This window comes from Tachyglossus aculeatus, chromosome 22, assembly GCF_015852505.1.
Source record: "Tachyglossus aculeatus isolate mTacAcu1 chromosome 22, mTacAcu1.pri, whole genome shotgun sequence".
Lineage (NCBI taxonomy): Eukaryota > Metazoa > Chordata > Mammalia > Monotremata > Tachyglossidae > Tachyglossus > Tachyglossus aculeatus.
Window position 1 is genome coordinate 51890299 of NC_052087.1, and position 27916 is coordinate 51918214.

Sequence of the window (27916 nt, forward strand, 5' to 3'; positions counted from 1 at the left end):
AAGCCCAGCTCTTAGCAAAGTGCCTCGCATATCAATCAATCAATCAATCGTATTTATTGAGCACTTACTGTGTGCAGAGCACTGTACTAAACGCTTGGGAAGTCCAAGTTGGCAACATATAGAGACGGTCCCTGCCCAACAGTGGGCTCACAGTCTAAAAGGGGGAGACAGAGAACAAAACCAAACATACTAACAGAATAAAAATAAAATCAAATAAAATAATAAAATAAAAATAAAATAATATAAAATAAAATAAAATAAAAATAAAATAAAATAAAAAAACCCAAAAATCCCAAACACCTGCAGAATGTCACTTCCACAGAATGTTATCACAACTAAAACTCCCTTTCTGATCGGGTTAAAGAACAAAAGGGTTTCAAAAGGGGCAAAGAGAGACAATTAGGGTAGTGAACTCTTTTTGAATGGCCTGTCAAAGGTTACTAGGCCTTAACAGAAGTAGCGTGGCTCAGTGGAAAGCATGTAGTAAGCGCTTAACAGATACCGTGATGATTATTATTAATACAAATAAATTACACCATAATGATCACTGGGAGGACAGGTTCCCTTGTCTCAGTCAATCAATCAATTGTATTTATTGAGCGCTTACTGTGTACAGAACACTGTACGAAGCACTTGGGAAGTACAAGTTGGCAACATATAGAGACAGTCCCTACCCAACAGTGGGCTCACAGTCTAAAAGGGGGAGACAGAGAACAAAACCAAACATACTAACAAAATAAAATAAATAGAATAGATATGTACAAGTAAAATAAATAAATGGAGTAATAAATATGTACAAACATATATACATATATACAGGTGCTGTGGGGAAGGGAAGGAGGTAAGATGGGGGGATGGAGAGGGGGACGAGGGGGAGAGGAAGGAAGGGGCTCAGTCTGGGAAGGCCTCCTGGAGGAGGTGAGCTCTCAGTAGGGCCTTGAAGGGAGGAAGAGAGTTAGGTTGGCGGATGGGCAGAGGGATTGGGGGCATTCCAGGCCCGGGGGAGGACGTGGGCCGGGGGTCGACGGCGGGACAGGCGAGAACGAGGTACGGTGAGGAGGTTAGCGGCGGCAGAGGAGCGGAGGGTGCGGGCTGGGCTGGAGAAGGACAGAAGGGAGGTGAGGGAGGAGGGGGCCAGGGGATGGATGGATGGGCAGCCTGGAAGCCCAGGGTGAGGAGTTTCTGCCTGATGCGCAAGTTGATTGGTAGCCACTGGAGATTTTTGAGGAGGGGAGTAATATGCCCAGAGCGTTTCTGGACAAGGATAATCCGGGGAGCATGAAGTATGGATTGAAGTGGAGAGAGACACGAGGATGGGAGATCAGAGAGAAGGCTGATGCAGTGGTCCAGACGGGATAGGATGAGAGCTTGAATGAGCAGGGTAGCGGTATGGATGGAGAGGAAAGGGCGGATCTTGGCAATATTGCGGAGCTGAGACCATTGTTATCACTAGTAATAACAACGATAATAACAGTATTTGTTGAGCGCTTACTATGTGTCAAGCACTGTTCTAAGTGCTGGGGTAGATACGGGATAATCAGGTTGGATACAGCCCCTGTCCTACATGGAGCTCAGTCTTAACCCCCCTTTTTACAGATGAGGGAACTGAGGCAGAGAGAAGGGAAATGGCCTGCCCAAGTTCACCAAGCAGTAATAATAATAATAATGATGGCATTTAATAAGCGCTTACTATGTGCAAAGCACTGCTCTAAGCGCTGGGGAGGTTACAAGGTGATGAGGTTGTCCCACACGGGGCTCACAGCCTTCACCCCCATTTTACAGATGAGGGAACTGAGGCCCAGAGAAGTGAAGCGACTTGCCCGAAGTCACACAGCCGACAGCGGACAAGTGGCGGAGCCAGGATTACAGGCCCGGGTTCTACCCACTAGGCCACTCCGCTTCCCACTAAAGACCAAGAGCGCGGGGACACCCACCTTCCCGGATATCCACCAGCTTCTGGAACATGGATTTGTAGGTCCCGGTGAGCGATTCCGGACAGCCCAGGACGCTCAGGCTGACGTTTCCCTCTCCGCCTTTCCCGGACCAAGACATGCCCTGGGCTGAGCCGAAGGAGGTGACCACTTCTCCGCGGCTGCTCCTGGAGCTGTATTTCTGAGAGGGAGTCGCGCTGGGTAGAAACAGACGGGCAAACCTCAGGGCCCGGGGAGGGGGGGGACGGCCGGAGGGATTAACCCCACAAATCAATCTGGGAAGGGGAGCAGTCAGTTGTATTTATTGAGCGCTTTCTGTGTGCACAGCATCATCATCAATCGTATTTATTGAGCGCTTACTATGTGCAGAGCACTGTACTAAGCGCTTGGGAAGTACAAATTGGCAACGTATAGAGACAGTCCCTACCCAACATTGGGCTCACAGTCTAAAAGGGGGAGACAGAGAACAAAACCAAACATACTAACAGAATAAAATAAATAGAATAGATATGGACAAGTAAAAGCACTGGACTAAGCGCTCGGGAGAGCACAGTGCAACAATAAAAAGACATTCCCTGCCCACGACAAGCTTACGGTTTAGAAGAGTGCCAAATCTAGAGCGGTAACCAACCCAGTGGTGAGTAAATAATAATAATAATAATAATAAATAATGATAGCGTTTACTAAGCGCTTACTATGTGCAAGGCACTGTTCTAAGCGCTGGGGAGGTTACAAGGTGATCAGGTTGTCCCACATAATAATAATAATAATGGCATGTGTTAAGCGCTTACTATGTACAGAGCACTGTTCTAAGCGCTGGGGGGGGGGGGGGGATACAAGGTGATCAAGTTGTCCCACGTGGGGCTCACAGTCTTAATCCCCATTTTACAGATGAGGTAACTGAGGCTCAGAGAAGTTAAGTGACTTGCCCAAGGTCACAAAGCAGACATGTGGCGGAGCAGGGATTCGAACCCATGACCTCTGACTCCAGAGCCCGGGCTCTTTCCACTGAGCCATGCTGCTTCTCTAACAGTGCAGAGCACTGTTCTAAGCGCTGGGGGGGGGGGGGGGGGGGGGGAATACAAGGTGATCAGGTTGTCCCACATGGGGCTCACAGTCTTAATCCCCATTTTACAGATGAGGTAGCTGAGGTACAGAGAAGTGAAGCGACTTGCCCAAAGTCACACAGCTGGCAATTGGCGGAGCTGGGATTTGAACCCATGACCTCTGACTCCAAAGCCCGGGCTCTTTCCACTGAGCCATGCTGCTTCCCAGTAAACTCCTTGAGAGCAGGGATAGTGTGTACCCATTCTCTTGCTGCAATAATAAGGACGGTATTCGTTAAGCTCTTACCGTGGGTCAAGCGCTGTGCTAAGCGCTGGCATGGATTCAAGTTAACAAGGTCAGACACAGTCCCTGCCCCGCGTGGGGCTCACGGCCCAAGCAGGAAAAGCAAGTGTGGCCTAGTGGATGGAAAACGGCCTGGGGAGTCAGAAAGACCTGGGTTCTAATCCCAGCTCCACCACTTGTCTGCTGAGTCAGTTCACTCAGTCACAGAGTCAGTTTAGCCCCCTCCTCCATCCCCCCCACCTTACCTCCTTCCCTTCCCCTCAGCACCTGTATATATGTATTTATGTTTGTACGTATTTATTACTCTATTTATTTTACTTGTACATATCTATTCTATTTATTTTATTTTGTTAATATGTTTGGTTTTGTTCTCTGTCTCCCCCTTCTAGACTGTGAACCCGCTGTTGGGTAGGGACTGTCTCTATATGTTGCCAACTTGGACTTCCCAAGCGCTTAGTCCAGTGCTCTGCACACAGTAGGCGCTCAATAAATACGATTGATTGATTGATTGATATTTATTACTCTATTTATTTCTTTTACTTGTACATATCTATTCTATTTTATTTTGTTAATATGTTTGGTTTTGTTCTCTGTCTCCCCCTTCTAGACTGTGAGCCCGCTGTTGGGTAGGGACTGTCTCTATATGTTGCCGACTTGGACTTCCCAAGCGCTTAGTCCAGTGCTCTGCACATAGTAAGCGCTCAATAAATACGATTGATTGATTGATATTTATTACTCTATTTATTTTATTTCGTTAGTATGTTTGGTTTTGTTCTCTGTCTCCCCCTTCTAGACTGTGAACCCACTGTTGGATAGGGACTGTCTCTATATGTTGCCAACTTGGACTTCCCAAGCGCTTAGTCCAGTGCTCTGCACACAGTAAGCGCTCAATAAATACGATTGATTGATTGATATTTATTACTCTATTCATTTCTTTTACTTGTACATATCTATTCTATTTATTTTATTTTGTTAATATGTTTGGTTTTGTTCTCTGTCTTCCCCTTTTAGACTGTGAACCCACTGTTGGGTAGGGACTGTCTCTATATGTTGCCAACTTGGACTTCCCAAGCGCTTAGTCCAGTGCTCTGCACACAGTAAGCGCTCAATAAATACGATTGATTGATATTTATTACTCTATTTCTTTTGCTTGTACATATCTATTCTATTTTATTTTGTTAATATGTTTGGTTTTGCTCTCTGTCTCCCCCTTCTAGACTGTGAACCCACTGTTGGGTAGGGACTGTCTCTATATGTTGCCAACTTGTACTTCCCAAGCGCTTAGTCCAGTGCTCTGCACACAGTAAGCGCTCAATAAATACGATTGATTGATTGATATTTATTACTCTATTTATTTCTTTTACTTGTACATATCTATTCTATTTATTTTATTTTGTTAATATGTTTGGTTTTGTTCTCTGTCTCCCCCGTCTAGACTGTGAACCCACTGTTGGGTAGGGACTGTCTCTATATGTTGCCAACTTGTACTTCCCAAGCACTTAGTACAGTGCTCTGCACACAGTAAGTGCTCAATAAATACGATTGATTGATTGATTTGAACCCATGACCTCTGACTCCAAAGCCCGGGCTCTTTCCACTGAGCCACACTGCTTACCTCATCTATAATCCCCGTTTTGCTAAGCACTTACTATGGGCCAAGCATTGTTCTAAGCACTGGGGTAGATCCAAGGTAATCAGGTTGTCCCACGTGGGGCTCATAGTCTTCATCCCCATTTTACAGATGAGGGAACTGAGGCACAGAGAAGTGACTTGCCCAAAGTCACACAGCTGGTTAAGTGGCAGAGCCGGGATTAGAACCCACAATCTTCGACTTCCAAGCCCGGGCTCTTTCCAGTAAGCCACACTGTAAGCGCTTAGTACAGTGCTCTGCACACAGTAAGCGCTCAATAAATACGATTGAATGAATGAATGAATTTATTACTCTATTTTACTTGTACATATTTATTCTATTTATTTTATTTTGTTAATATGTTTTGTTGTCTGTCTCCCCCTTCTAGACTGTGAGCTCGTTGTTGGGTCGGGACTGTCTCTATATGTTGCCAACTTGTACTTCCCAAGTGCTTAGTACAGTGCTCTGCACACAGTAAGAGCTCAATAAATACGATTGATTGATTCACTTCTCTGTTACTCAGTTACTTCATCTGTAAAATGGGAATTAAGACCATGAGCCCGATGTGGGACAGGAACTGGGTCTACCTCAATTATTTTGTTTCGACCCCAGAGATTAGACCAGTGCCTGGCACATAGTAAGCACCTAATACCACAATCATTATTAATATTAAGTAGAAAGGAGACCAGGGATTGAACCCCCATTTTACAGATGAGGAAACTGAGGTACCAAGAAGTGACTTGCCCAAGGTCACGCAGCAGGCACTGGGCGAAGCCGGGGTTAGAACCCACGTCCTCTGATTCCCAAGTCCGGGTGCATTCCACTGGGCCACACTGCTCCTAACCAACAGGACTCTTCCAGGCGCTCAGTACAGTGCTCTGCACACAGGAAGCACTCAATAAATACCACTGACTGACTGCTGGGGATCTAAGCCCACCTGCTCTTTTATTAGAAATCCTGAGAAAGGGCACACAGGAGGGTGGAGATTAACCTGTACTTCCCAAGCGCTTAGTACAGTGCTCTGCACACAGTAAGCGCTCAATAAGTACGATTGATTGATTCACTCCTCTGTTACTCAGTTACCTCATCTGTAAAATGGGAATTAAGACCATGAGCCCGCTGTGGGACAGGAACTGTGTCCACCTCAATTATTTTGTTTCGACCCCAGAGCTTAGGCCAGTGCCTGGCACATAGTAAGCACCTAATACCACAATCATTATTAATATTAAGTAGGAAGGAGACCAGGGATTGAACCCCCATTTTACAGATGAGGAAACTGAGGTACCAAGAAGTGACCTGCCCAAGGTCACACAGCAGGCACTGGGCGAAGCCGGGGTTAGAACCCACGTCGTCGGATTCCCAAGTCCGGGCGCATTCCACTGGGCCACACTGCTCCTAACCAACGGGACTTTTCCAGGCGCTTAGTACAGTGCTCTGCACACAGGAAGCACTCAATAAATACCACTGACTGACTGCTGGGGATCTAAGCCCACCTGCTCTTTTATTAGAAATCCTGAGAAAGGGCACACGGGAGGGTGGAGATTAACTTGTACTTCCCAAGCGCTTAGTACAGTGCTCTGCACACAGTAAGCGCTCCAATACGACTGAATAAATGAATGAATCTAGAGGAAGTAGGGGAGCGTGGCTATACCAACCCCAGCCTTAAAGTATTCCAATTTAACAATCGATCCACTGTAGTTATTGAGAAGCAGCGTGGCTCAGTGGAAAGAGCCCGGGCTTGGGAGTCTTGGGTTCTAATCCTGGCTCTGCCATTTAGCTGTGTGACTTTGGGCAAGTCACCTCACACTTCTCTGTGCCTCAGTTACCTCACCTGTAAAATGTGGATTAATAATAATAATAATAATGACATTTTTTAAGCGCTTACTATGTGCCAAGCACTGTTCTAAGCACTGGGGGAGATATAAGGTCATCAGGTTGTCCCTCGTGGGGCTCACATTTTAATCCCCGACTGTGAGCCCCACATGGGACAACCTGATTACCTTGTATCTCTCCCAGCGCTTAGAATAGTGCTTGGCACATAGTAAGCGCTTAAATACATCATCATCATCATCATTATTATTAAGTACTCACTATGTGCAGCACACTGTACTAAGCAGTTGGGAGGGTATAGCTGTGTGACTTTGGGCAAGTCGCTTAACTTCTCTGGAAAATGGGGATGAAGACTGTGAGCCCCCCCGTGGGACAACCTGATCATCTTGTAACCTCTCCAGCGCTTAGAACAGTGCTTCTGCACATAGTATCATCATCATCAATCGTATTTACTGAGCGCTTACTGTGTGCAGAGCACTGTACTAAGCGCTTGGGAAGTCCAAGTTGGCAACATCTAGAGACAGTCCCTACCCACCAGTGGGCTCACAGTCTTAAAGGGGGAGACGGAGAACAAAACCAAACATACTAACAGAATAAAATAGAATAGATATGTACAAGTAAAATAGAGTAATAAATATCACCATCAATCGTATTTACTGAGCACTTACTGTGTGCCGAGCACTGTGCTAAGCGCTTGGGAAGTACAAGTTGGCAACATATAGAGATGGAGGTTGAGCTTAATGAAATGTAACCCTTATGCCAACACCAAGTCACAGTTCACAGGACTGGGTTCAACAAAAACAAAGAGTTTCACTCCTTTATAGTAAGCGCTTAATAAATGCCATTATTATTATTATTATTATTATTATTATTATACAAGAGAATTAGTAGAATTTCCCTACCCAAAACAGGTCTAGAGGACTATTTATCCCCTCTCTTTTCCCACCACACCCCAGCTCACCATCTTTGTTCCCCTCCAGCTAACCCAATGTGCCTCATCCTTGTCTCCCAACCCCTGACCTCTTGCTCACATCCTCCTTGCCTAGAACTCTCTCCCCCTTCATCCAATATGCGTCACAGCTCTTCTCCGTCTTTTCCCGAAGGACAGGGAACGTGTCTTCGGATTCCCTGGCACACTCCCAAGCGCCTGGTTCGGGGCTCAGCCCACAGGAAGCATTCAATAAATGCTAGTGGTTGCTTGAGGTTGCAGAGGAACTGCGACTTTATGAAAGGAGCCTCCGAGTTTCTTCACAAATCAATCAATCAATCGTATTTATTGAGCGCTTACTATGTGCAGAGCACTGTACTAAGCGCTTGGGAAGTACAAATTGGCATCACATAGAGACAGTCCCTACCCAACAGTGGGCTCACAGTCTAAAAGGGGGAGACAGAGAACAGAACCAAACATACCAACAAAATAAAATAAGTAGGATAGAAATGTACAAGCAAAATAAATAAATAAATAAATAAATAGAGTAATAAATATGTACAACCATATATACATATATACAGGTGCTGTGGGGAAGGGAAGGAGGTAAGACGGGGGGATGGAGAGGGGGACGAGGGGGAGAGGAAAATCGAGCCGAGGCCCTCTCCTCTGCGTTTCCCGCTTCTTGGATGACCTCATTTCCACGTCCAAATTGTGGTGAAGCAAAAGCCACCCTAAGTGGAAGTCAGGCAGGACTCCATGATTATTATTATTTTTTTTAATGGCATTTGCTAAGTGCTTACTATGTGCCAGGGACTGCACTAAGCGCTGGGGGAGTTACAAGTTCTGAGAAGCAGCGTGGCTCACTGGAAAGAGCCCGGGCTTTGGAGTCAGAGTTCACGGGTTCAAATCCCAGCTCTGTCAACTGTCAGCTGTGTGACTTTGGGCAAGTCACTTCATTTCTCTGGGCCTCAGTTCCCTCATCTGTAAAACGGGGGTTAGGACTGTGAGCCCCCCGTGGGACAACCTGATCACCTTGTAACCTCCTCAACGCTTACAACAGTGCTTTGCACATAGTAAGCGCTTAATAAATGCCATCATTATTATTATTATTATTGGGCTCATAGTCTTAATCTCCATTTTACAGATGAGGTAACTGAGGAACAATCAATCAATCGTATTTATTGAGCGCTTACTATGTGCAGAGCACTGGACTAAGCGCTTGGGAAGTACAAATTGGCAACACAGAGAACAGAGAAGGGAAGTGACTTGCCTAGGGTCACCCAGCAGACAAGAGGCGAAGCCGTGACTAGAATGAAGACTTTATCATCTTTTTTTTTTAAATGGCATTTGTTAGGTGCTTGCTATGTGCCAGGCACTGTACTAAGCACTAGGGTAGAAACAAGCCAATGAGGTTGGACACAGTCCCTGTCCCACACAGGGCTCACAGTCTTCATCCCCATTTTACAGATGATGTAACTGAAGCCCAGAGAAGTTAAATGACTTGCCCAAGATCACACAGCAGTCTGGCTCAGTCTGGGAAGGCTTCCTGGAGGAGGTGAGCTCTCAGTAGGGCTCTGAAGGGAGGAAGAGAGCTAGCAGAGTTCCTCTTCTTCAAGGCCCTACTGAGAGCTCACCTCCTCCAGGAGGCCTTCCCAGACTGAGCCCCTTCCTTCCTCTCCCCCTCATCTTACCTACTTCCCTTCCCCACAGCACCTGTATCTATGTATATATGTTTGTACATATTTATTACTCTATTTATTTATTTATTTTACTTGTACATATCTATTCTCTTTATTTTATTTTGTTAGTATGTTTGGTTTTGTTCTGTCTCCCCCTTTTAGACTGTGAGCCCACTGTTGGGTAGGGACTGTCTCTATATGTTGCCAATTTGTACTTCCCAAGCGCTCAGTACAGTGCTCTGCACACAGTAAGCGCTCAATAAATACGATTGATGATGCAGTGGCAAAGCCGGGTTTAGAACTAAAGTCCTTCTGGCTTCCAGGCCCGCGCTCTATCCACTAGGACATTCTGCTTCTCATCTGTGGTCTTGGTCGAATGTGAAAGTGAGCGATAACAATAATAATAATGGCATTTATTAAGCGCCTACTATGTGCAAAGCACTGTTCTAAGCGCTGGGGAGGCTACGAAGTGATCAGGTTGTCCCACAGAGGGCTCACAGTCAAACCCCATTTTCCAGATGAGGGCACTGAGGCCCAGAGAAGTGAAGCGACTTGCCCAAAGTCACACAGCTGACAGTTGGCGGAGCCGGGATTTGAACCCTTGACCACTGACTCCAAAGCCCGGGCTCTTTCCACTGAGCCACCAGCGATGAGGCCCGCTCCCCTCTCTCCAGGCCCAGCTCTGCTTCCGAGTCTCCCCGCACGTACCCTTAAATGCAATCTTTCTAATTCCTCACTGCCAGGGTTTAACTCGGACAGAAGCTCGGGCCCCGAGAGAATTAGGCCTCGAACCCCTCACAAAGTGCCCGAGAGGACCCCCACTCCCAAACAGTAGCTTAAATATTTAGGGGGAGCGCAAAGGCTTTTAGAACATCAGCCGGGGGGCGATTTCACACGCTTCTGCAATCATCATCATCGATCGTATTTATTGAGCGCTTACTATGTGCAGAGCACTGTACTAAGCGCTTGAGAACTACAAATTGGCAACATATAGACAGTCCCTACCCAACAGTGGGCTCACAGTCTAAAAGGGGGAGACAGAGAACAAAACCAAACATACTAACAAAATAAAATAAATAGAATAGATACTGCAATGTACCGATTCCCTTGGGGTGCAAGAGTTAAACCAGTCTTCCATTCATTCATTCAATCGTATTTACTGAGCACTTACTGTGTGCAGAGCACTGTACTAAGCACTTGGGAAGTACAACTCGGCAACATATAGAGACGGTCCCTACCCAACACCGGGCTCACAGTCTAGAAGGGGGAGACAGACAACAGAACAAAACAAGTAGACATCAATAGCACCAAAATAAATATAGAATTATAGATATATACACATCATTAATAGAGTAATCAATATGTACAAATATACACAAGTGCTGTGGGGACAGGAAGAGGGTAGGGCAGAGGGGAGTGGGGGGTGACGGGGATGTTGGGTAGGGACTGTCTCTATATGTTGCCAACTTGTACTTCCCAAGCGCTTAGTACAGTGCTCTGCACACAGTAAGTGCTCAATAAATACGATTGAATGAATGAATGAATGAATGAGAAGGAGCAGAGGAACGGGGGGCTCAGTCTGGGAAGGCTTCTTGGAGGAGGTGAGCTCTCGGTAGGGCTCTGAAGCGCTTAGTACAGTGCTCTGCACATAGTAAGCGCTCAATAAATACGATTGATGATTGATGATGAAGGGAGGAAGAGAGCTAGAAGAGTTCCTTTTGCTTCTGGGGCATGCCCTTTGGGTCGGGGAGATTTGGGCTCAGCCTGATTTCTCCACCTGCTGTGGTGGCAAAACCACAGAGGATGAAGGGTGGGGGAAGAGGAGGAGGGAGGAGCAGGAAAGGGTCATTAGGTGGGGGCGAATGAGGCCATCAACGCCCTTCCAGGGCTCACGGCCGCCCATCAAGTAGACCTCAAAAAACAGGTTCGTGTCATTTTGGAAAACTGTGTCCAAATCACTCAGGGAGGGACCTCTACGGAGACAAAGAGGAATCCCTGAAAATTAAGTACCTGGGTTCTAATCCTGGCTCCACCACTTGCCAGCTGTGTGACCTTGGGCGAATCAGTTCACTTCTCTGGGCCCCGGTTCCCTCTTCTGTCAAATGGGGAGTAAGACCGTGAGCCCCATGGTATTTATGGTTGTACATATTTATTATGGTTGTACATATTTATTACTCTACTTATTTATTTATTTATTTTACTTGTACATTTCTATCCTACTTATTTTATTTTGTTGGTATGTTTGGTTCTGTTCTCTGTCTCCCCCTTTTAGACTGTGAGCCCACTGTTGGGTAGGGACTGTCTCTATGTGATGCCAATTTGTACTTCCCAAGCGCTTAGTACAGTGCTCTGCACATAGTAAGCGCTCAATAAATACGATTGATTGATTGATGTGGGACAAGGACTGTGTCCTTAGCTTGTATCCACCCCAGTGCCTAGCACGGTGCCAGGCATATAGGAAGCGCGTAACGAATACCATTAAAAAAATTAAGCCTGCCGGGCCCCTGGAGGACGGATGAGTGGCCAGTGGCCACTGTAAGCTCACTGAGGGCAGGGAATGCATCTGCTTATTTTTCTACTGTCCTCTCCCAAGTGCTTAGTACAGTGCTCTGCACAGAGGAAGCGCTCAATAAATACAATGATGAATGAATGAATGAATGGTCATCCCAAAGGCTAGACTCAAAGTCCATTTCTCCCAGACGGGCAGTCCCCGGATGCCAGCCGAAGAACTTGGGTATGGATGGCTGTGGGTGGGGCTTTACAGCTCAGCATCTTTAGCTCACTGTGGGCAGGGAATGTGCCTATTTATTTTTCCATTGTGCTCTCCTAAGCATCTCATACAGTGCTCTGAACACAGAGAGCGCTCAATAAATACGATTAGCTGGCTGACTGAGCACAGATCTACTGGCAGTACCTCGCTCGCAGGGGGAGGGGAGGCCCGTTTACAAGAGGCTCCTTTAATGGGCCTCAATTCCTCCCTAGAGTTTAGTTTCACCAGGCTGACTCACGGGAGGTGGGATGACACAGCTGGGAGGAAGGAGCTTCCCGGACCCCCTTCCCCGAAAGGAGGAGGACGTGTTGGGAGGAGGAAGAGGAAGGGCTCATGTACAGAGGAGCTTGGGGAAGCTCGGAGGTGACGACACCCCAATGGCAGTCCGGATTTCCGGAAGTTGGGTGGGTGGCGAGGGGGGAGAGGGAGTGAACTGGGCCTTCCCTGGAGAGGGCTGTGGACAATCCGGGAAGAGATGAAGTTCGGGGCATCATTTTCTCCGTTCTTGAGCTGAAACCGGCCCTGAGGGTCATCCCGGCACACAGCCGAGACTGTTCTTTAACGAGGAAATGATTGAGACGTGGGTGGAAATTGTATTTCTTCAATTACAGACCAGAGTGGGCCCTTCCCTGGGGGAGGGGAATCAGGCTCCCTCCAAGAGGGATTCGAAGCCCGGTGCCACCTTGGTCTGATCCAATAATGGCCCTGCTGAGGACTCCTTGATCAATCGTAATGATTGGGTGCTTACTCTGTGCAGGGCACTATACTCGGTGCTTGGAAGAATACAGTACAGACTTGGTAGACACGTTCCCTACCCACAGCAAGCTTACAGTCTAGAAGGGGAGGCAGACATTAATAAAAATTAATCAGCCCGGTCTGATCCAGTAACGGCTCTGCTCAAGGACACCTAAAGCAGTGGGATTAACTGAGTGCTCACTGACTACGCGCTTGGGAGACCATTCATTCAGTCGTATTTATTGAGCACTTACTGTGTGCAGAGCACTGCACTAAGTGCTTGGGAAGTACAATACTACAATAATAATACAATACGAGTTGGTAAATGTGTTCCCTGCCCACAAAGAGCTTACAGTCTATAGGGGGAGAAAGACGTTAATATTCATGGATCGGCCACAGGCAACCAGAGATTGAGTCTAGCGGGATGAGGGCCGAAGAGCAGAGGGGAGGGTGAGGAAGGAGGCGGCTTAAATACCTCCTGCTGGCCCTCGAGGCCACATTCGGCTGGGTCCCTACCTTGGGGAGAAGCTGGTGGGAGAGAAGAGCAGGTGAGGACTTCGGGTCGACACGATCCTCTTCGACCGCGGTGTTTCTGGCGTGGTGATGATTCGCTTCTGGGAGCTCTGGGGATGAAAAGGGGATGGGGGGTCAGTTTTAAGATTAACTCGATGCTAACGGGCAAAGTTCCCTACCCAACTTCTGGGCTGGGGGAAGAGGAGGACGGCGGGAGGGAGTAAAGGGATTTGGAGAGTCACTAATAAGAATTAACAACATTTATGTTCATATCTGTAATTTATTGATATTAATCATCATCAATCGTATTTATTGAGTGCTTACTGTGTGCAGAGCACTGTACTAAGCGCTTGGAAAGTACAAGTTGGCAACATATAGAGACAGTCCCTACCCAACAGTGGGCTCACAGTCTAAAAGAGTGGGCTCACAGTCTAATGCCTGTTTCCCCTTCTACACTAGGAGCTCTCTGTGGGCAGGGAATGTGTCTACCAACTCTGCTGTACTGTACTCTCCCAACTGTACTGTACTCTCTCAAGCGCTTAGTATGGTGCTCTGCACATAGAAGCGCTCAATAGCATTGATTGATTGTGGCAGTTGTCAAGCGCTTACTATGTGCCACACGCCGTACTAAGCGGTGGTGCAATTCCAGTTTCTCAGGTTGGACATGGTTCCTGTTCCTCCTGGGGCTCCCAGTCTAAGCAGGCACGAGAACAGGTACTGAATCCCCCATTTTACAGATGAGGGACCTGAGGCCCATAGAGGTGACTTGCCCAAAGTCACCCAGCAGACAGGATTAGAACCCAGGGCCTCTGACTTCCAGGCTGGTACCCACTAGCTCACATTGCTTCCCGATGATCCTGCAATGGTCACCATGAGCAGGACAGACCGAGCACCCCACGCGAAGAGCCGGGCCCGGGAGCTTGGGTCACTCACAAGACCATCCCCATCTTTTCTGTCCTAGAAGCTCTCGACTTTTGGGGCCCCCTTGATTCCTCTGTCATTTACCGCCCTGTTTCGGTCAGGCTCTAAATCCTTCCAGTTCTTCCTCAATCTGCTCCTCTTTCTCCCAGCTTTCAGCCACCACCCTGCCTCAAAACCCTCACTGCCACTTGGCCAGGATACTGGAATAGCCCTTTTACTGAGAAGCAGCGTGGCTCAGTGGAAAGAGCCCGGGCTTTGGAGTCAGAGGTGATGGGTTCAAATCCCAGCTCTGCCAACTGTCAGCTGGGCGACTTTGGGCAAGTCACTTAACTTCTCTGTGCCTCAATTACCTCATCTGTAAAATGGGGATGAAGACTGTGAGCCCCTCGTGGGACAACCTGATCACCCTGTAACTTCCCCAGCGCTTAGAACAGGGCTTTGCACATAGTAAGCACTTTATAAATGTCATCATTATTATTATTACAGGCCCTCTAGCCTCAATGCTTTCCCCTTGCCCGCCCATTCCACATACACAGAGCATGTTTCATGGGATGAAAATGCCATTCGGGGCACCATTCCCTCCTCCAAAGTCTTTGATGGCTCCTATTTCTTCTGGCTTCAAACCAACATTCCTGACCCCTGATTTCAAGACTTTATGCCAGCTGTCTCCCACTTAATCAGGCAGAAACTCCTCACCCTGGGCTTCAAGGCTGTCCATCCCCTCGCCCCCTCCTACCTCACCTCCCTTCTGTCCTTCTCCAGCCCAGCCCGCACCCTCCACTCCTCCGCCGCTAATCTCCTCACCGTACCTCGTTCTCGCCTGTCCCGCCATCGACCCCCCGGCCCACGTCATCCCCCGGGCCTGGAATGCCCTCCCTCTGCCCCTCCGCCAAGCTCGCTCTCTTCCTCCCTTCAAGGCCCTGCTGAGAGCTCACCTCCTCCAGGAGGCCTTCCCAGACTGAGCCCCTTCCTTCCTCTCCCCCTCGTCCCCCTCTCCATCCCCCCATCTTACCTCCTTCCCTTCCCCACAGCACCTGTATATATGTATATATGCTTGTATGTATTTATTACTCTATTTATTTATTTATTTAACTTGTACATATCTATTCTATTTATTTTATTTTGTTAGTATGTTTGGTTTTGTTCTCTGTCTCCCCCTTTTAGACTGTGAGCCCACTGTTGGGTAGGGACCGTCTCTATATGTTGCCAATTTGTACTTCCCAAGCACTTAGTACAGTGCTCTACACATAGTAAGCGCTCAATAAATACGATTGATGACGATGATGATGACTTAATCCATCTGCTTCTCAACTATACCCCAGGTCCCACTCTTTGCTCTTCCCCCGTCCTTCAAACCAGGCCTTGGTGGTTCCTCCCACCCTCTGGCTCACTGCTCGTACTTTTCTCCTGGTATGGAACCCCTGCCCGCCCCACGGCCACCAAACTCTGCCCCTCCGTGCCCACTTTCAGAGCCCTACTAAGCGCCACCTCCTCCTAATGGCCCTCCCTAATTCCCAGTTTCCTGGTCATGTTCCCCTATACACACACTTGTGCACAATCCCACATACTGGCCACTTAGCACCCCTGTGCCCAACAGTTTAATTGTTTCATTTCACTTTTAATCGCTTGAACCTTTGAACCTACTCTTTTACTTATTACAAACTTGAGAAGCAGCATAGTCTAGTGGAAAGAGCCCAGGCCCGGGAGTCAGGGCACGGGGGTTCTAATCTCAGCTCTACCACTTGCCTGCTGGGGTGACCTTGGGCAAGTCACGTCACTTCTCTGGGCCTCGGTTCCCTCATCAGTAAAACTGAGGAGGGAGAACCGGTCTTTGAACCCTACTCAGACTGCGAGTCCCGTATTCATTTAATTGTATTTAACGAGCGCTTACTGTGTGCAGAGCACTGTACTAAGCCCCATATGGGCACGGACGGGGCCTGACCTGATCAACTTGTACCTAATTAATGAACGGGATTTAGTGAGGGCTTACTGTGGGCACAGCACTATCTAAGCGCTTGGGAGAGTACAATACAACCGAGCTGGCAGATGCATTCCCTGCCCACAATGAGCTTAATCCAGCGATTACTAGACTACATGGTACACAGTAACCGCTTAAAGACCACAATTAAATTCTTATTATTATTATGACCCGACTGTCGGTGCCGTGGGAAGGCACGTCACCACCCCTTTAATTGTTCCCACCTGTTTTTTCCGTGCGTTACATCCAAAGACGCGATGACACTTGACAGGCAGCGCGTCCAACCTCCAGGCCGGAGAGTGAACCAAGCGTCAACCGACACTCCCCTGGACTTTTAGACTGTGAGCCCACTGTTGGGCAGGGACTGTCTCTATATGATGCCAACTTGTACTTCCCAAGCGCTTAGTACAGTGCTCTGCACACAGTGAGCGCTCAATAAATACGATTGATGATGATGACTTGGGTTCGGGGGCCTCTCCTTCCGTCAGGCCCCAGGCGGGAGGGCAAGTCACCGGTGGGCCCCTCCCCACCTGACTGAGGGAGGCGGACTGACTCCTGGTGACTTTTTAGACTGTGAGCCCACTGTTGGGTAGGGACTGTCTCTATATGTTGCCAACTTGTACTTCCCAAGCGCTTAGTACAGTGCTCTGCACACAGTAAGCGCTCAATAAATACGATTGATTGATTGATTGACTGGCTGCCCAGGCAAGGGCGCCTCCTAGTGGCTGACCTGCTCGCAACAGGGACTCGATGGGGAAAGAACTGAAGGGACCTTTCTCCCTAAAAATCAGTCAATCAATCGTATTTATTGAGCGCTTACTGTGTGCAGAGCACTGTACTAAAATGCTGCCCCCTCCTCAAATTCCAAGAGATAGACTCCCAGGGCTCAGAGGAAATTATTTTTCTAAAAAACTACCCCATACAAAGCGCTCAATAAATACGATTGAATGAATAGGGACCGTCTCTATATGTTGCCAACTTGTACTTCCCATCCGCTTAGTACAGTGCTCTGCATACAGTAAGCGCTCAATAAATAATATTGAATGAATAGGGACCGTCTCTATATGTTGCCAACTTGTACTTCCCACCTGCTTAGTACAGTGCTCTGCATACAGTAAGCGCTCAATAAATACGATTGAGTGAATAGGGACCGTCTCTATATGTTGCCAACTTGTACTTCCCAAGCGCTTAGTACAGTGCTCTGCACACAGTAAGCACTCAATAAATACGATTGAATGAATAGGGACCGTCTCTATATGTTGCCAACTTGTACTTCCCAAGCGCTTAGTACAGTGCTCTGCACACAGTAAGTGCTCAATAAATACGATTGAATGAATACCAGCTGGCCTGGTGGTTAGCTGGTGTTCTATGGAAGCAGCATGGCCTACTGGATAGAGCCCGGGCTGGGGGTCAGAAGGACCTGGGCTCTAACTCGGTTAAGTGACCCGGGGCAAGTCACTTCACTTTTCTGGGCCTCTGTTACCTCATCTGTAAAATGGGGATTAAAACTATGAACCTTGCATGGGACCGGGACTGCGTCCAACCTGACTGACTTGTATCTACTCCAGGACACACTACAGTTCCTGGCACATACTAAACACTTAAATACCATTTTTATTAAAAAAGGTTGGGGTGGGGGAGAGGGGGACGGTTTGCATTACCAATTTACACAGGCACTTCTTACACCTTAAAACAGCACTTAGAACAGTGCTTTGCACATAGTAAGCGCTTAATAAATGGCATCGTTATTATTACCTGGACTTCCATACCAAACAATCATTCCCAGGGTACTTGTTAAGCACTTATCCTGTGCACTGTACTAGTACTGGAGTAGATACAAGACCATCAGGTCGGACGCAGTCCTTGTCCCACACAGCTCATTCCCACTGTACAGATGAGGTAGCAGGCACAGACAAGTGAAGTGACTTGTCCAAGGTCACACAGCAAAGTTATGGAAATGGGATTAATAACAGTATTTGTTAAGCGCTTACTGTGTGCCAAGCACTGTTCTAAATGCTGGAGTAGATAAAAGGTAATCAGGTTGTCCCACGTGGGGCTCACAATCTTCACCCCCATTTTACAGATGAGGTAACTGAGGCATATGAAAGTTAAGTGACTTGCCCAAAGTCACACAGTTGACAAGTGGCGGAGCCGGGATTTGAACCCATGACCTCTGACTCCAAAGCCCGTGCTCTTTCCACTGAGCCAGGCTGCTTCTAAGTCCCGCGGCGCCATTCAATCAACTAATCAATGGCATTTATGGAGCACTTACTACGTACAGAGCACTGTACTAAGCGCTTTGGAAAGTACAATATGACAGAGGAGGTAGACCTGATCTTTTCTCACAACGATCTTACAGCCTCTGGGGGAGGCAGGCATTAAAAGAAAGTACAGAGACTGGAAATAGTAGAGTATAAAGGATATACATACGTAAGTGGGGGTGCGGGGGGGCATCAAAGTGCTTAGGGGGTCCACAGTCAAAAGCAGAGGTGATGCACAGGAGGGGGAACAGGAAATGTGGGCTTGGTCAGGTGAAGGTCTCTTGGAGGAGATGTGATTTTAGGATTGTTTTGAAGGTGGGGAGAGCAGTGGGCTGTGGGGTATAAAGGGAGAGGGAGGATGTGAACAATCGGTCAATGGTGAGATAGATGAGACTGAGGTAAACTAAGTCAGCACTAGAGGAGGGAAATGTCTGGATTGGTTGTGGTAGGAGGTACGCCAGGAGGGATCGAGCCGATTAAATGCCCTAAAGCCGATGGAAAGGAGTTTCTGTTTGATGAGGAGGTGGGTGGGCAACCACCGGAGGCGTTTGAGGAGTGGGGAAAAACGTGGACTGAACGCTTTTGTAGGAAAACAATCCAGGCAGCAGAGAGATGTATAGATTGAGGTGGGGAAGAGATAGGAGGCAGGGAGGTCAGAAAGGAGGTGGACGCAGTAGTCAAGGTGGGAATTGATGAGCGCTTTGATCGTTCGTTCTCATTACTGAGCGCTTACTGAGGGCACAGCACTGGACTAAGCGCTTGGGAAGTACAAGTTGGCAACATATAGATGGTCCCTACCCAACAACGGGCTTCAGCATAGGGAGGTCAGCAAGGAGGTGGATGCAGTAGTCAAGGTGGGAACTGATGAGCGCTTTGATCGTTCGTTCTCATTACTGAGCGCTTACTGAGTGCACAGCACTGGACTAAGCGCTTGGGAAGTACAAGTTAGCAACATATAGAGATGGTCCCTACCCGACAACGGGCTCAGCACAGTAGCAGTCAGGACGGAGAGAAAAGGGTGGATTCTGAAGATGTGGCGAAGGTAGAACTTTCAGGATTTCATGACAGATCGAATGTGTGGGTTGAATGAAAGAGATTAGTCAAGGGGAGTGTCAAAACTATGTAGGCTTGTGAGGTGGGAGGATAGTGATGGGGTCTACGGAGATAGAACAGTCACGGGGCTGTCAGGATATGGGTGGGAAGATAAGGAGTCCTGATTTGCACAGAACTTTCCAAAAAGAGGGGGTTTTGAACTACCATCTTAGCACTCCTGTGCCAATTTACACAGCACTTACGCACACATGGATTCGTTTAAATACCCAACTATTTAAGTCCTTGTTCCTCTGCATATCTGTTTTTCCTCTCCCCTCTCTGTAAATTTATGTCTCTTCCCCATGCTCACCTTTAAAAACACCCCACCTTCTCATTTTGTTGCATTCTCCTAAGCACTTGCTACAGCACACAGTAGATGTTCAATAATAACTGAAGATTGATGAAAGAGATCCACCCACTCTAGGCTCCCCGCCCTGTCTTCCTCAGTTACAACTAGAGGTCAGTCAATCATCCAATTGTATTTATTGAGCGCTTACCACATGAAAGCACTGTACTAAGCGCTTGGGAGTGTATGGTATAACAGACACATTCCCTCCCCCAAAAGAGCTTACAGTCTAGAGAGGGAGACAGACATTTAAACAAATATATAACTAAAATGTCTGTCGCTCCTCTACATCTTTCCAAGTAGATTTGTTGGCTTCTTCACCCCAGGAGTTCCGCCACTCCGCTTCCTTGAAGGTAGTCTGTGAGACGCTAGGCTCGCATTTCATGGACCTCCTCATTTAAGAAGGAAAAATAAACCCCCAAAACCCATTTTCAGGGTTGGGTCTGCTTACCTTGGAAGAGGACGTGTAGGAATCCAGTAAGTCTTCCACTTCAGCCTCTTCTTCAATCCTACGGATGCCTGTCAAGGAAAACAAAGCACCACCCTCCAGTGGAAACCGACCGGGACCAATCAATCAATCGTATTTATTGAGCGCTTACTGTGTGCAGAGCACTGTACTAAGTGCTTGGGAAGTACAAGTTGGCAACATACAGAGACGGTCCCTACCCAACAGTGGGCTCACAGTCTAGAAGGGGGAGAGAGAACAAAATAAAATAGAATAGATATGTACAAGTAAAATAGAGTAATAAATACGTACAAACATATATACACGGACCACCGAGCATCGCTGGGCCGTGGGCACGGAAGGTTTTCTACCGGTGGAAAAGGATACAGTTCCTGGATGGAAGTGATGTCTCTAGGCCCAGCGTGCCCTCCGCCTCTCTTGGCTGTGCTCGTCCTCCTGTTCGCCAACTAAAGAGTGAAGGGAGAGGGTGAATGGGCCATACCGACTCTGGAATGTGTACGTCGTGTTCTACTGTCCTCTCCCAAGCGCTTAGTACAGTGCTCTGCCCACAGTAAGCGCTCAATAAATACGACACTGAAAAAGGACCCATTATTCATTCATTCAATCATATTTACTGAGCGCTTACTGTGTGCAGAGCACTGCACTAAGCACTTGGAAAGTCCAATTTCGGCAACAGAGACAATCCCTGCCCACAGCAGGCTCACAGTCTAGAAGGGGGGGGGGGGGAGACAGGCATCAAAAGAGGCATCAATAGCATCAAGTAAACAGAATTATAGATATATACAAATCATTAATATAAACAGAATTATACATATGTACATATATACATAAGTGTTGTGGGGGGAGTAGAGTAAAGGGAGTGAGTTGGGGCCATGGGGAGGGGAGGAGAAGCAGAGGAAAAGGGGGGCTTCGTCGGGGAACGTTATTCTGACGAGCTGCTTCAAAGCCTCTTCCTTAGAGATGGTAGAAATCGGCGTAGGCAGAGAGGCTCATTGGGCAGCATATGTGAATTTCAATTGGGAGATTTCGGGAACTTGGGCCCGCCACTTAACCTTTCAGGGGCCTCAGTTTCCCCCACTTGCACAAGGGGAATAAGCATCCTGCTCTCCCTACCGCACATACGGAGAGCCCCCTCGGGGTACAGGGGTCGCGTCCCGTCTGCCGATCTCGAATCTGGCGGGATAAGTTTGATAAAGGTGGTTATCTTAACTCTGGTCCTTACATCATGCTCAAAGACGTTCAGGAGCTCTAGGGTGATGCGCGCTTCTCTTTTGTTCGTTGTGTAGGCTATGAGCTCCCTAGCCAGTTCGTCGTCCTTCATCCGGTGCATGAGACATAACTCCACCACTGTAGAGACACAAGAAAATATCGACCCGCTCTTCGCTGCCCATGCCCTCCACCCTGGGAAGAAGGAACCCCCCCCTCCCAAACACTCAGAGTCTTCAGTTCTATATCCCTATATACTGTACGATCTTCGGCAAACGCCTCAATCTCTCTCTCCTCCAGTTTCTTCACCTGTACAATAAGGATGACACCTGCTCTCCCTACCTTTTAGGTTGAGTCCCAGGTATGACAAATTCTGTGTCCAATTAGTTGAGTTTGTATTTATCACACTGCTTTGGCACCTTGTAATTGATTGGTGCATACCACATTATGGGAGAGGGTCCCAGTTGCAGAAAATTAAAAGGAGCAGGAGGAAAAAGCAGCAGCAGAGCTCCATATCTTTCCCCCGCAAACCCTGTCCTCCCCCCGACTTTCCCATCACTGTAGATGACACTATCATCCTTCCTGTCTCACAAGCCCGTAATTTGGCATAATCCTTGACTCCTCGCTGCCATTCAACCCACATATTTAATCCATCAGTAAATCTTATAGGTCCCACCTTCACAACACAACTAAAATCTACCCTTTCCTCTCCATCCAAACTGCTACCACTCTGATACAATCACTCATCCTCTCCCACCTGGATGACTGCATCAGCCTCCTGGCTGACCTACCAGCCTCCTGTCTCTCCCTACTCCAGGCACACCACACTTCGCTACCCGGTTCATTTTTCTACAAAAACGTTCAGGACATGTCACCCCGCTCCTCAAAAATCTCTAGTGGTTGCCTATCCACCTCCGCATCAAACAAAAACTCCTCACCATTTGCTTTAAAACCCTCCGCCACCTGAAACACCCTCCCTCCTCAAATCCGACAGACAATTCCTCTCCCCAACTTCAAAGCCTTATTGAAGGCACATCTCTTCCAAAAGGCCTTCCCAGACTGAACCCCACTTTTCTTTATCTCCCAGTCCCTTCTGTGTCACCCTGACTTGCTCTTTACTTTCCGCCACCCCCCACAGCCCACAGAACTTATGTATATATCCGTAATTGTTTATTTGTATCGATGTCTGTCTCCCCCCAGCTAGACTGCAAGCCCACTGTGGGCTGGGAATGTGACTGTTTATTGCTGTATTGTACTCTCCCAAGCACTTGGTACAGTGCTCTGCATACAGTAAGCGCTCAATTCATTCATTCAATCATATTTATTGAGCGCTCACTGTGTGCAGAGCACTGTACTAAGCACTTGGGAAGTACAAGTTGGCAACAAATAGAGACGGTCCCTACCCAACAACGGGCTCACAGTCTAGAAGGGGGAGACAGACAACAAAACATGTGGACAGGTGTCAAGTCATCAGAATAAATAGAAGTAAAGCTAGATGCACATCATTAACAAAATAAAATAGAATAGTAAATATGTACATGTAAAATAGAGTACTGAATCTGTACAAGCATATATACAGGAGGGGAAGGAGGTTGGGCAGGGGGATGGGGAGGGGGAGAGGAAGGAGGAAGCTCAGTTTGGGAAGGCCTCCTGGAGGAGGTGAGCTCTCAGTAGGGCTTTGAAGGGGGGAAGAGAGCTAGCTTGGCGGATGGGCGGAGGGAGGGCATTCCAGGCCGGGGGAGGAAGTGGGCCGGGGGTCGACGGCGGGACAGGAGAAAATGGGCACAGTGAGGAGGTTAGCGGCAGAGGAGCAGAGGGTGCGGGCTGGGCTGTAGAAGGAAAGAAGGGAGGTGAGGTAGGAGGGGGCGAGGTGATGGAAAGCCTTGAAGCCGAGAGTGAGGAGTTTTTGCCTATGCGTAGGTCGACTGGTAACCACTGGAGATTTTTGAGGAGGGCAGTGACATGCCCAGAACGTTTCTGCACAAAGATGATGCGGGCAGCAGCGTGAAGTATAGACTGAAGTGGGGAGAGACAGGAGGATGGAAGACCAGAGAGGAGGCTGATGCAGTAATCCAGTCGGGATAGGATGAGAGACTGAACCAGCAGGGTAGCGGTTTGGATGGAGAGGAAAGGGTGGATCTTGGCAATATTGTGGAAGAGAGACTGGCAGGTTTTGGTGACGGCTTGGATGTAAGGGGTGAACGAGAGAGCTGAGTCAAGGATGACAAGAATGTCGCGGGCTTGTGAGATGGGAAGGACGGTAGTGCCGTCTACAGTGATGGGAATGAATGAAGTTTCAGGAGCTCATCAATACCATCCCCTCCAGGAAAGGGTTTGGGGACTTAAAGTGTTCTCTTTCTTCTACGATACACCAATCAATAGACTTTATTGAGCGCTTACTCTGTGCAGAGCACTAAACTAAGCACTTGGCAAACTCACCACTGAAACCTACCCGCCCGCCCCCGCCCCCCAGCCTCTGCCAACTCCCTCCCACTTCATATCCAACAGAAAATCACTCTTCTCACCTTCTACACCTCATTACAAACACATCTCCTCCAAGAGGCCTTCCACCACTTAGCTCCCATTTCCTCTTCTCCCTCTCCCTTCTCTAACACCCTGGCACTTGGATTCACACCCTTAATCACCCCACCCTCAGCCCCACCACACTTAGGTCCTTATCTCTAATTTATTTATATTAATGTTTGTTTCCCCCCTCCAGAGTGTAAGCTCCTAGTGGGCAGGGAACACGTCTACCAACTCCATTATATTGTACTCTCTGAAGCTCCTAGTATGGTGCTCTGCACACAATAAGCACTCAAAATACGTGACACCTGTCTGTTTTGCTTTGTTGTTTGTCTCCCCCTTCTAGACTGTGAGCCCGTTGTTGGGTAGGGACCATCTCTATATGTTGCCAACTTGTACTTCCCAAGCGCTTAGTACACTGCTCTGCACACAGTAAGCGCTCAATACGATTGAATGAAATACTACTGTTCCCCAAACTTAGCCCCCTTTTCCCCTTTTTCCTCTCCTCCTCCCCATCCCCCAGCCCTACCTTCTTCCCCTCCCCACAGCAATCAATCAATTGTATTTATTGAGCGCTTACTGTGTGCAAAGCACTGTACTAAGCGCTTGGGAAGTACAAGTTGGCAACATATAGAGACAGTCCCTACCCAACAGTGGGCTCACAGTCTAGAAGGGGGAGCCAGAAAACAAAACCAAAAATATTAACAAAATAAAATAGAATAGATATGTACAAGTAAAATAAATAAATAAATAAATAAATAGAGTAATAAATATGTACAAACATATATACATATATACAGGTGCTGTGGGGAAGGGAAGGAGGTAAGACGGGGCGATGGAGGGGGGGCGAGGGGGAGAGGAAGGGGCCCAGTCTGGGAAGGCCTCCTGGAGGAGGTGAGCTCTCAGTAGGGCCTGGAAGGGAGGAAGAGAGCTAGCTCAGCGGATTGGCAGAGGGAGGGCATTCCAATCAATCAATCGTATTTATTGAGTGCTTACTGTGTGCAGAGCACTGTACTAAGTGCTTGGGAAGTACAAGTCGGCAACACATAGAGACAGTCCCTATCCAACAGCAGGCTCACAGTCTAGAAGGGGGAGACAGACAACAAAACCAAACATACTGACAAAATAAAATAGAATAGATAGGTACAAGCAAGAAAAATAAATAGAGTAATAAATATGTACAAACATATATACATATATACAGGTGCTGTGGGGGAAGGGAAGGAGGTAAGATGGGGGGGATGGAGAGGGGGATGAGGGGGAGAGGAAGGAAGGGGCTCAGTCTGGGAAGGCCTCCTGGAGGAGGTGAGCTCTCAGTAGTGCCTTGAAGGGAGGAAGAGAGTGAGCTTGGCGGATGGGCAGAGGGATTGGGGGCATTCCAGGCCAGGGGGATGACGTGGGCCGGGGGTCGACGGCGGGACAGGCGAGAACGAGGGACGGTCAGGAGATGAGCGGCGGAGGATGCGGGCTGGGCTGGAGAAGGAGAGAAGGGAGGTGAGGGAGGAGGGGGCGAGGGGATGGATGGACAGCCTTGAAGCCCAGGGTGAGGAGTTTCTGCCTGATGCTATGTGTTTGGTTTTGTCTCCCCCTTTTAGACTGTGAGCCCACTGTTGGGTAGGGACTGTCTCCATATGTTGCCAATTTGTACTTCCCAAGTGCTTAGTACAGTGCTCTGCACACAGTAAGCGCTCAATAAATACAATTGATGACGATGATGATGCGCAGATTGATTGGTAGCCACTGGAGATTTCTGAGGAGGGGAGTAACATTTTTGAGAAAGGGAGTAACAAGTAACAGCACTTGTATATATATTTGTACAGATTTATTAATCTATTTATTTTACTTGTACATACTTACTATTCCATTTATTTTGTTAATGATGTCCACAGAGCTTTAATTTTATTTGTTCTGCCGACTTTGACACCTGACTGCATGTTTTGTTTTGATGTCTGTCTCCTCCTTCTGGATTGTGAGCCCGTTGTTGGGGAGGGACCGTCTCTAGATGTTGCCGACTAGTACTTTCCAAGCGCTTAGTACAGTGCTCTGCACACAGTAAGCGTTCAATAAATACGATTGAGTGAATGGATAGACACTATCCCTGCTCTCTAGAAGCTTACAAGATCAATAGCATTAACTGAGCACCTATTATTCTTGGTCCCACCTACTGCTCTCCCTAGGACTTCAAAATCCTCTTACTTCACTGTATTTCCTCTTCTTAAGTGGAGGTGCTATTTTGTACTCCCACACCCATCTTGGGGTTTAACCAGCCAGAGAAGCAGCGTGGCTCAGTGGGCAGAACACGGGCTTTGGAGTCAGAGGTCGTGGGTTCAAATCCTGGCTCTGCCAGTTGCCAGCTGTGTGACTTTGGGCAAGTCACTTAACTTCTCTATCCTACTTATTTTATTTTGTTGGTATGTTTGGTTCTGTTCTCTGTCTCCCCCTTTTAGACTGTGAGCCCACTGTTGGGTAGGGACTGTCTCTATGTGATGCCAATTTGTACTTCCCAAGCGCTTAGTACAGTGCTCTGCACATAGTAAGCGCTCAATAAATACGATTGATTCATTGATTGATTGATTCTCTGGGCCTCAGTTCCCTCATCTTTAAAATGGGGATTAAGACTGTGAGCCCCCCATGGGATAATCTGATCACCTTGTAACCTCCCCAGCGCTTAGAACAGTGCTTTGCATGTAGTAAGCACTTAATAAATGCTATCATTATTATTATTATTATTATTATATGGTAGAGAAGGGAAGCACTGTGGCCTAGTGCAAACAGGACAGACCTGATAGCCAGGAGCCCCAGATTCTTATCTTGGCTCTACCACTGGCCTGCTGTGGGACCTGGGACAAATCACTTGACTTCTCTGTGCCTGACATTACTCATTTTTAAAATGGGGATTAAATACCTGTTCTCCTTCCCTCTTAGATTAGGAGCCTGACATATGACAGGGAGACAGAGAAGCAGCGTGGTTTAGCGGAAAGAGCCTGGGCATCGGAGTCACAGTTTTAATCCCAGATCCGCCACTTTTCAGTTGGGATAGATGATAATAATGATAATTATGGTATTTGTTAAGCCCTTACTATGTGCGAAGCACTGTTCTAAGCGCTGGGGGGGATACAAGGTGATCAGGTTGTCGTATGTGGGGCTCAGTCTTAATCCCCATTTCACAGATGAGGTAAAAGGCTCAGAGAAGTGAAGTGAGTTGCCCAAGGTCCCACAGCAGACATGGCGGTGCTGGGATTAGAACCCATGACCTCTGACTCCCAAGTCCGGGCTCTTTCCACTGACCCACGCTGCTTCTCTGTCTCCCTGTCATATGTCAGGCTCTTAATCTAGATACAAGGTGATCTTGTTGACTTTTAGACTTGTTGGCTTTTAGACTGTGAGCCCACTGTTGGGTAGGGACTGTCTCTATATGTTGCCAACTTGTACTTCCCAAGCGCTTAGTACAGTGCTCTGCACACAGTAAGCGCTCAATAAATACGATTGATTGATTGTTGTCCCACGTGGGGCACAGTCTGCATCCCCATTTTACAGAAGAGGTAACTGAGGCACAGAGAAGTTAAGTGACTTGCCCAAAGTCACACAACTGGTAAGTGGCAGAGCCGAGACCCCCCCCCCCCCCAAGCGCTCAGTAACAATAATAATAATAATGATGATGATGATGGCATTTATTAAGTGCTTACTATGTGCCAAGCTCTGTTCTAAACGCTGGGGAGGATACAAGGTAATCAGGTTATTCCACATAGGGCTC

At 47.8% G+C, this 27916-nt stretch overlaps 1 protein-coding gene across 4 annotated transcripts in view; it reads right to left on the reverse strand.

Annotated features, from left to right (window-relative positions):
• POLA2 (DNA polymerase alpha 2, accessory subunit) overlaps positions 1–27916 on the reverse strand; it is a 64290-nt gene that overhangs the window by 33248 nt on the left and 3126 nt on the right. For 3 of the 4 annotated variants that reach the window (XM_038764392.1, XM_038764394.1, XM_038764390.1), the window contains exons 2-6: positions 21656–21780; positions 20800–20879; positions 20419–20476; positions 13373–13479; positions 1935–2128 (exon numbers count right to left, since the gene is read on the reverse strand). In XM_038764392.1, coding sequence (XP_038620320.1) covers positions 1935–2128; positions 13373–13479; positions 20419–20476; positions 20800–20879; positions 21656–21780 — 564 coding nt within the window. Of the gene's footprint in view, positions 1–1934; positions 2129–13372; positions 13480–20418; positions 20477–20799; positions 20880–21655; positions 21781–25158; positions 25168–27916 lie in introns of those variants that run through there. The other variant, XM_038764393.1, reaches the window with a different exon arrangement.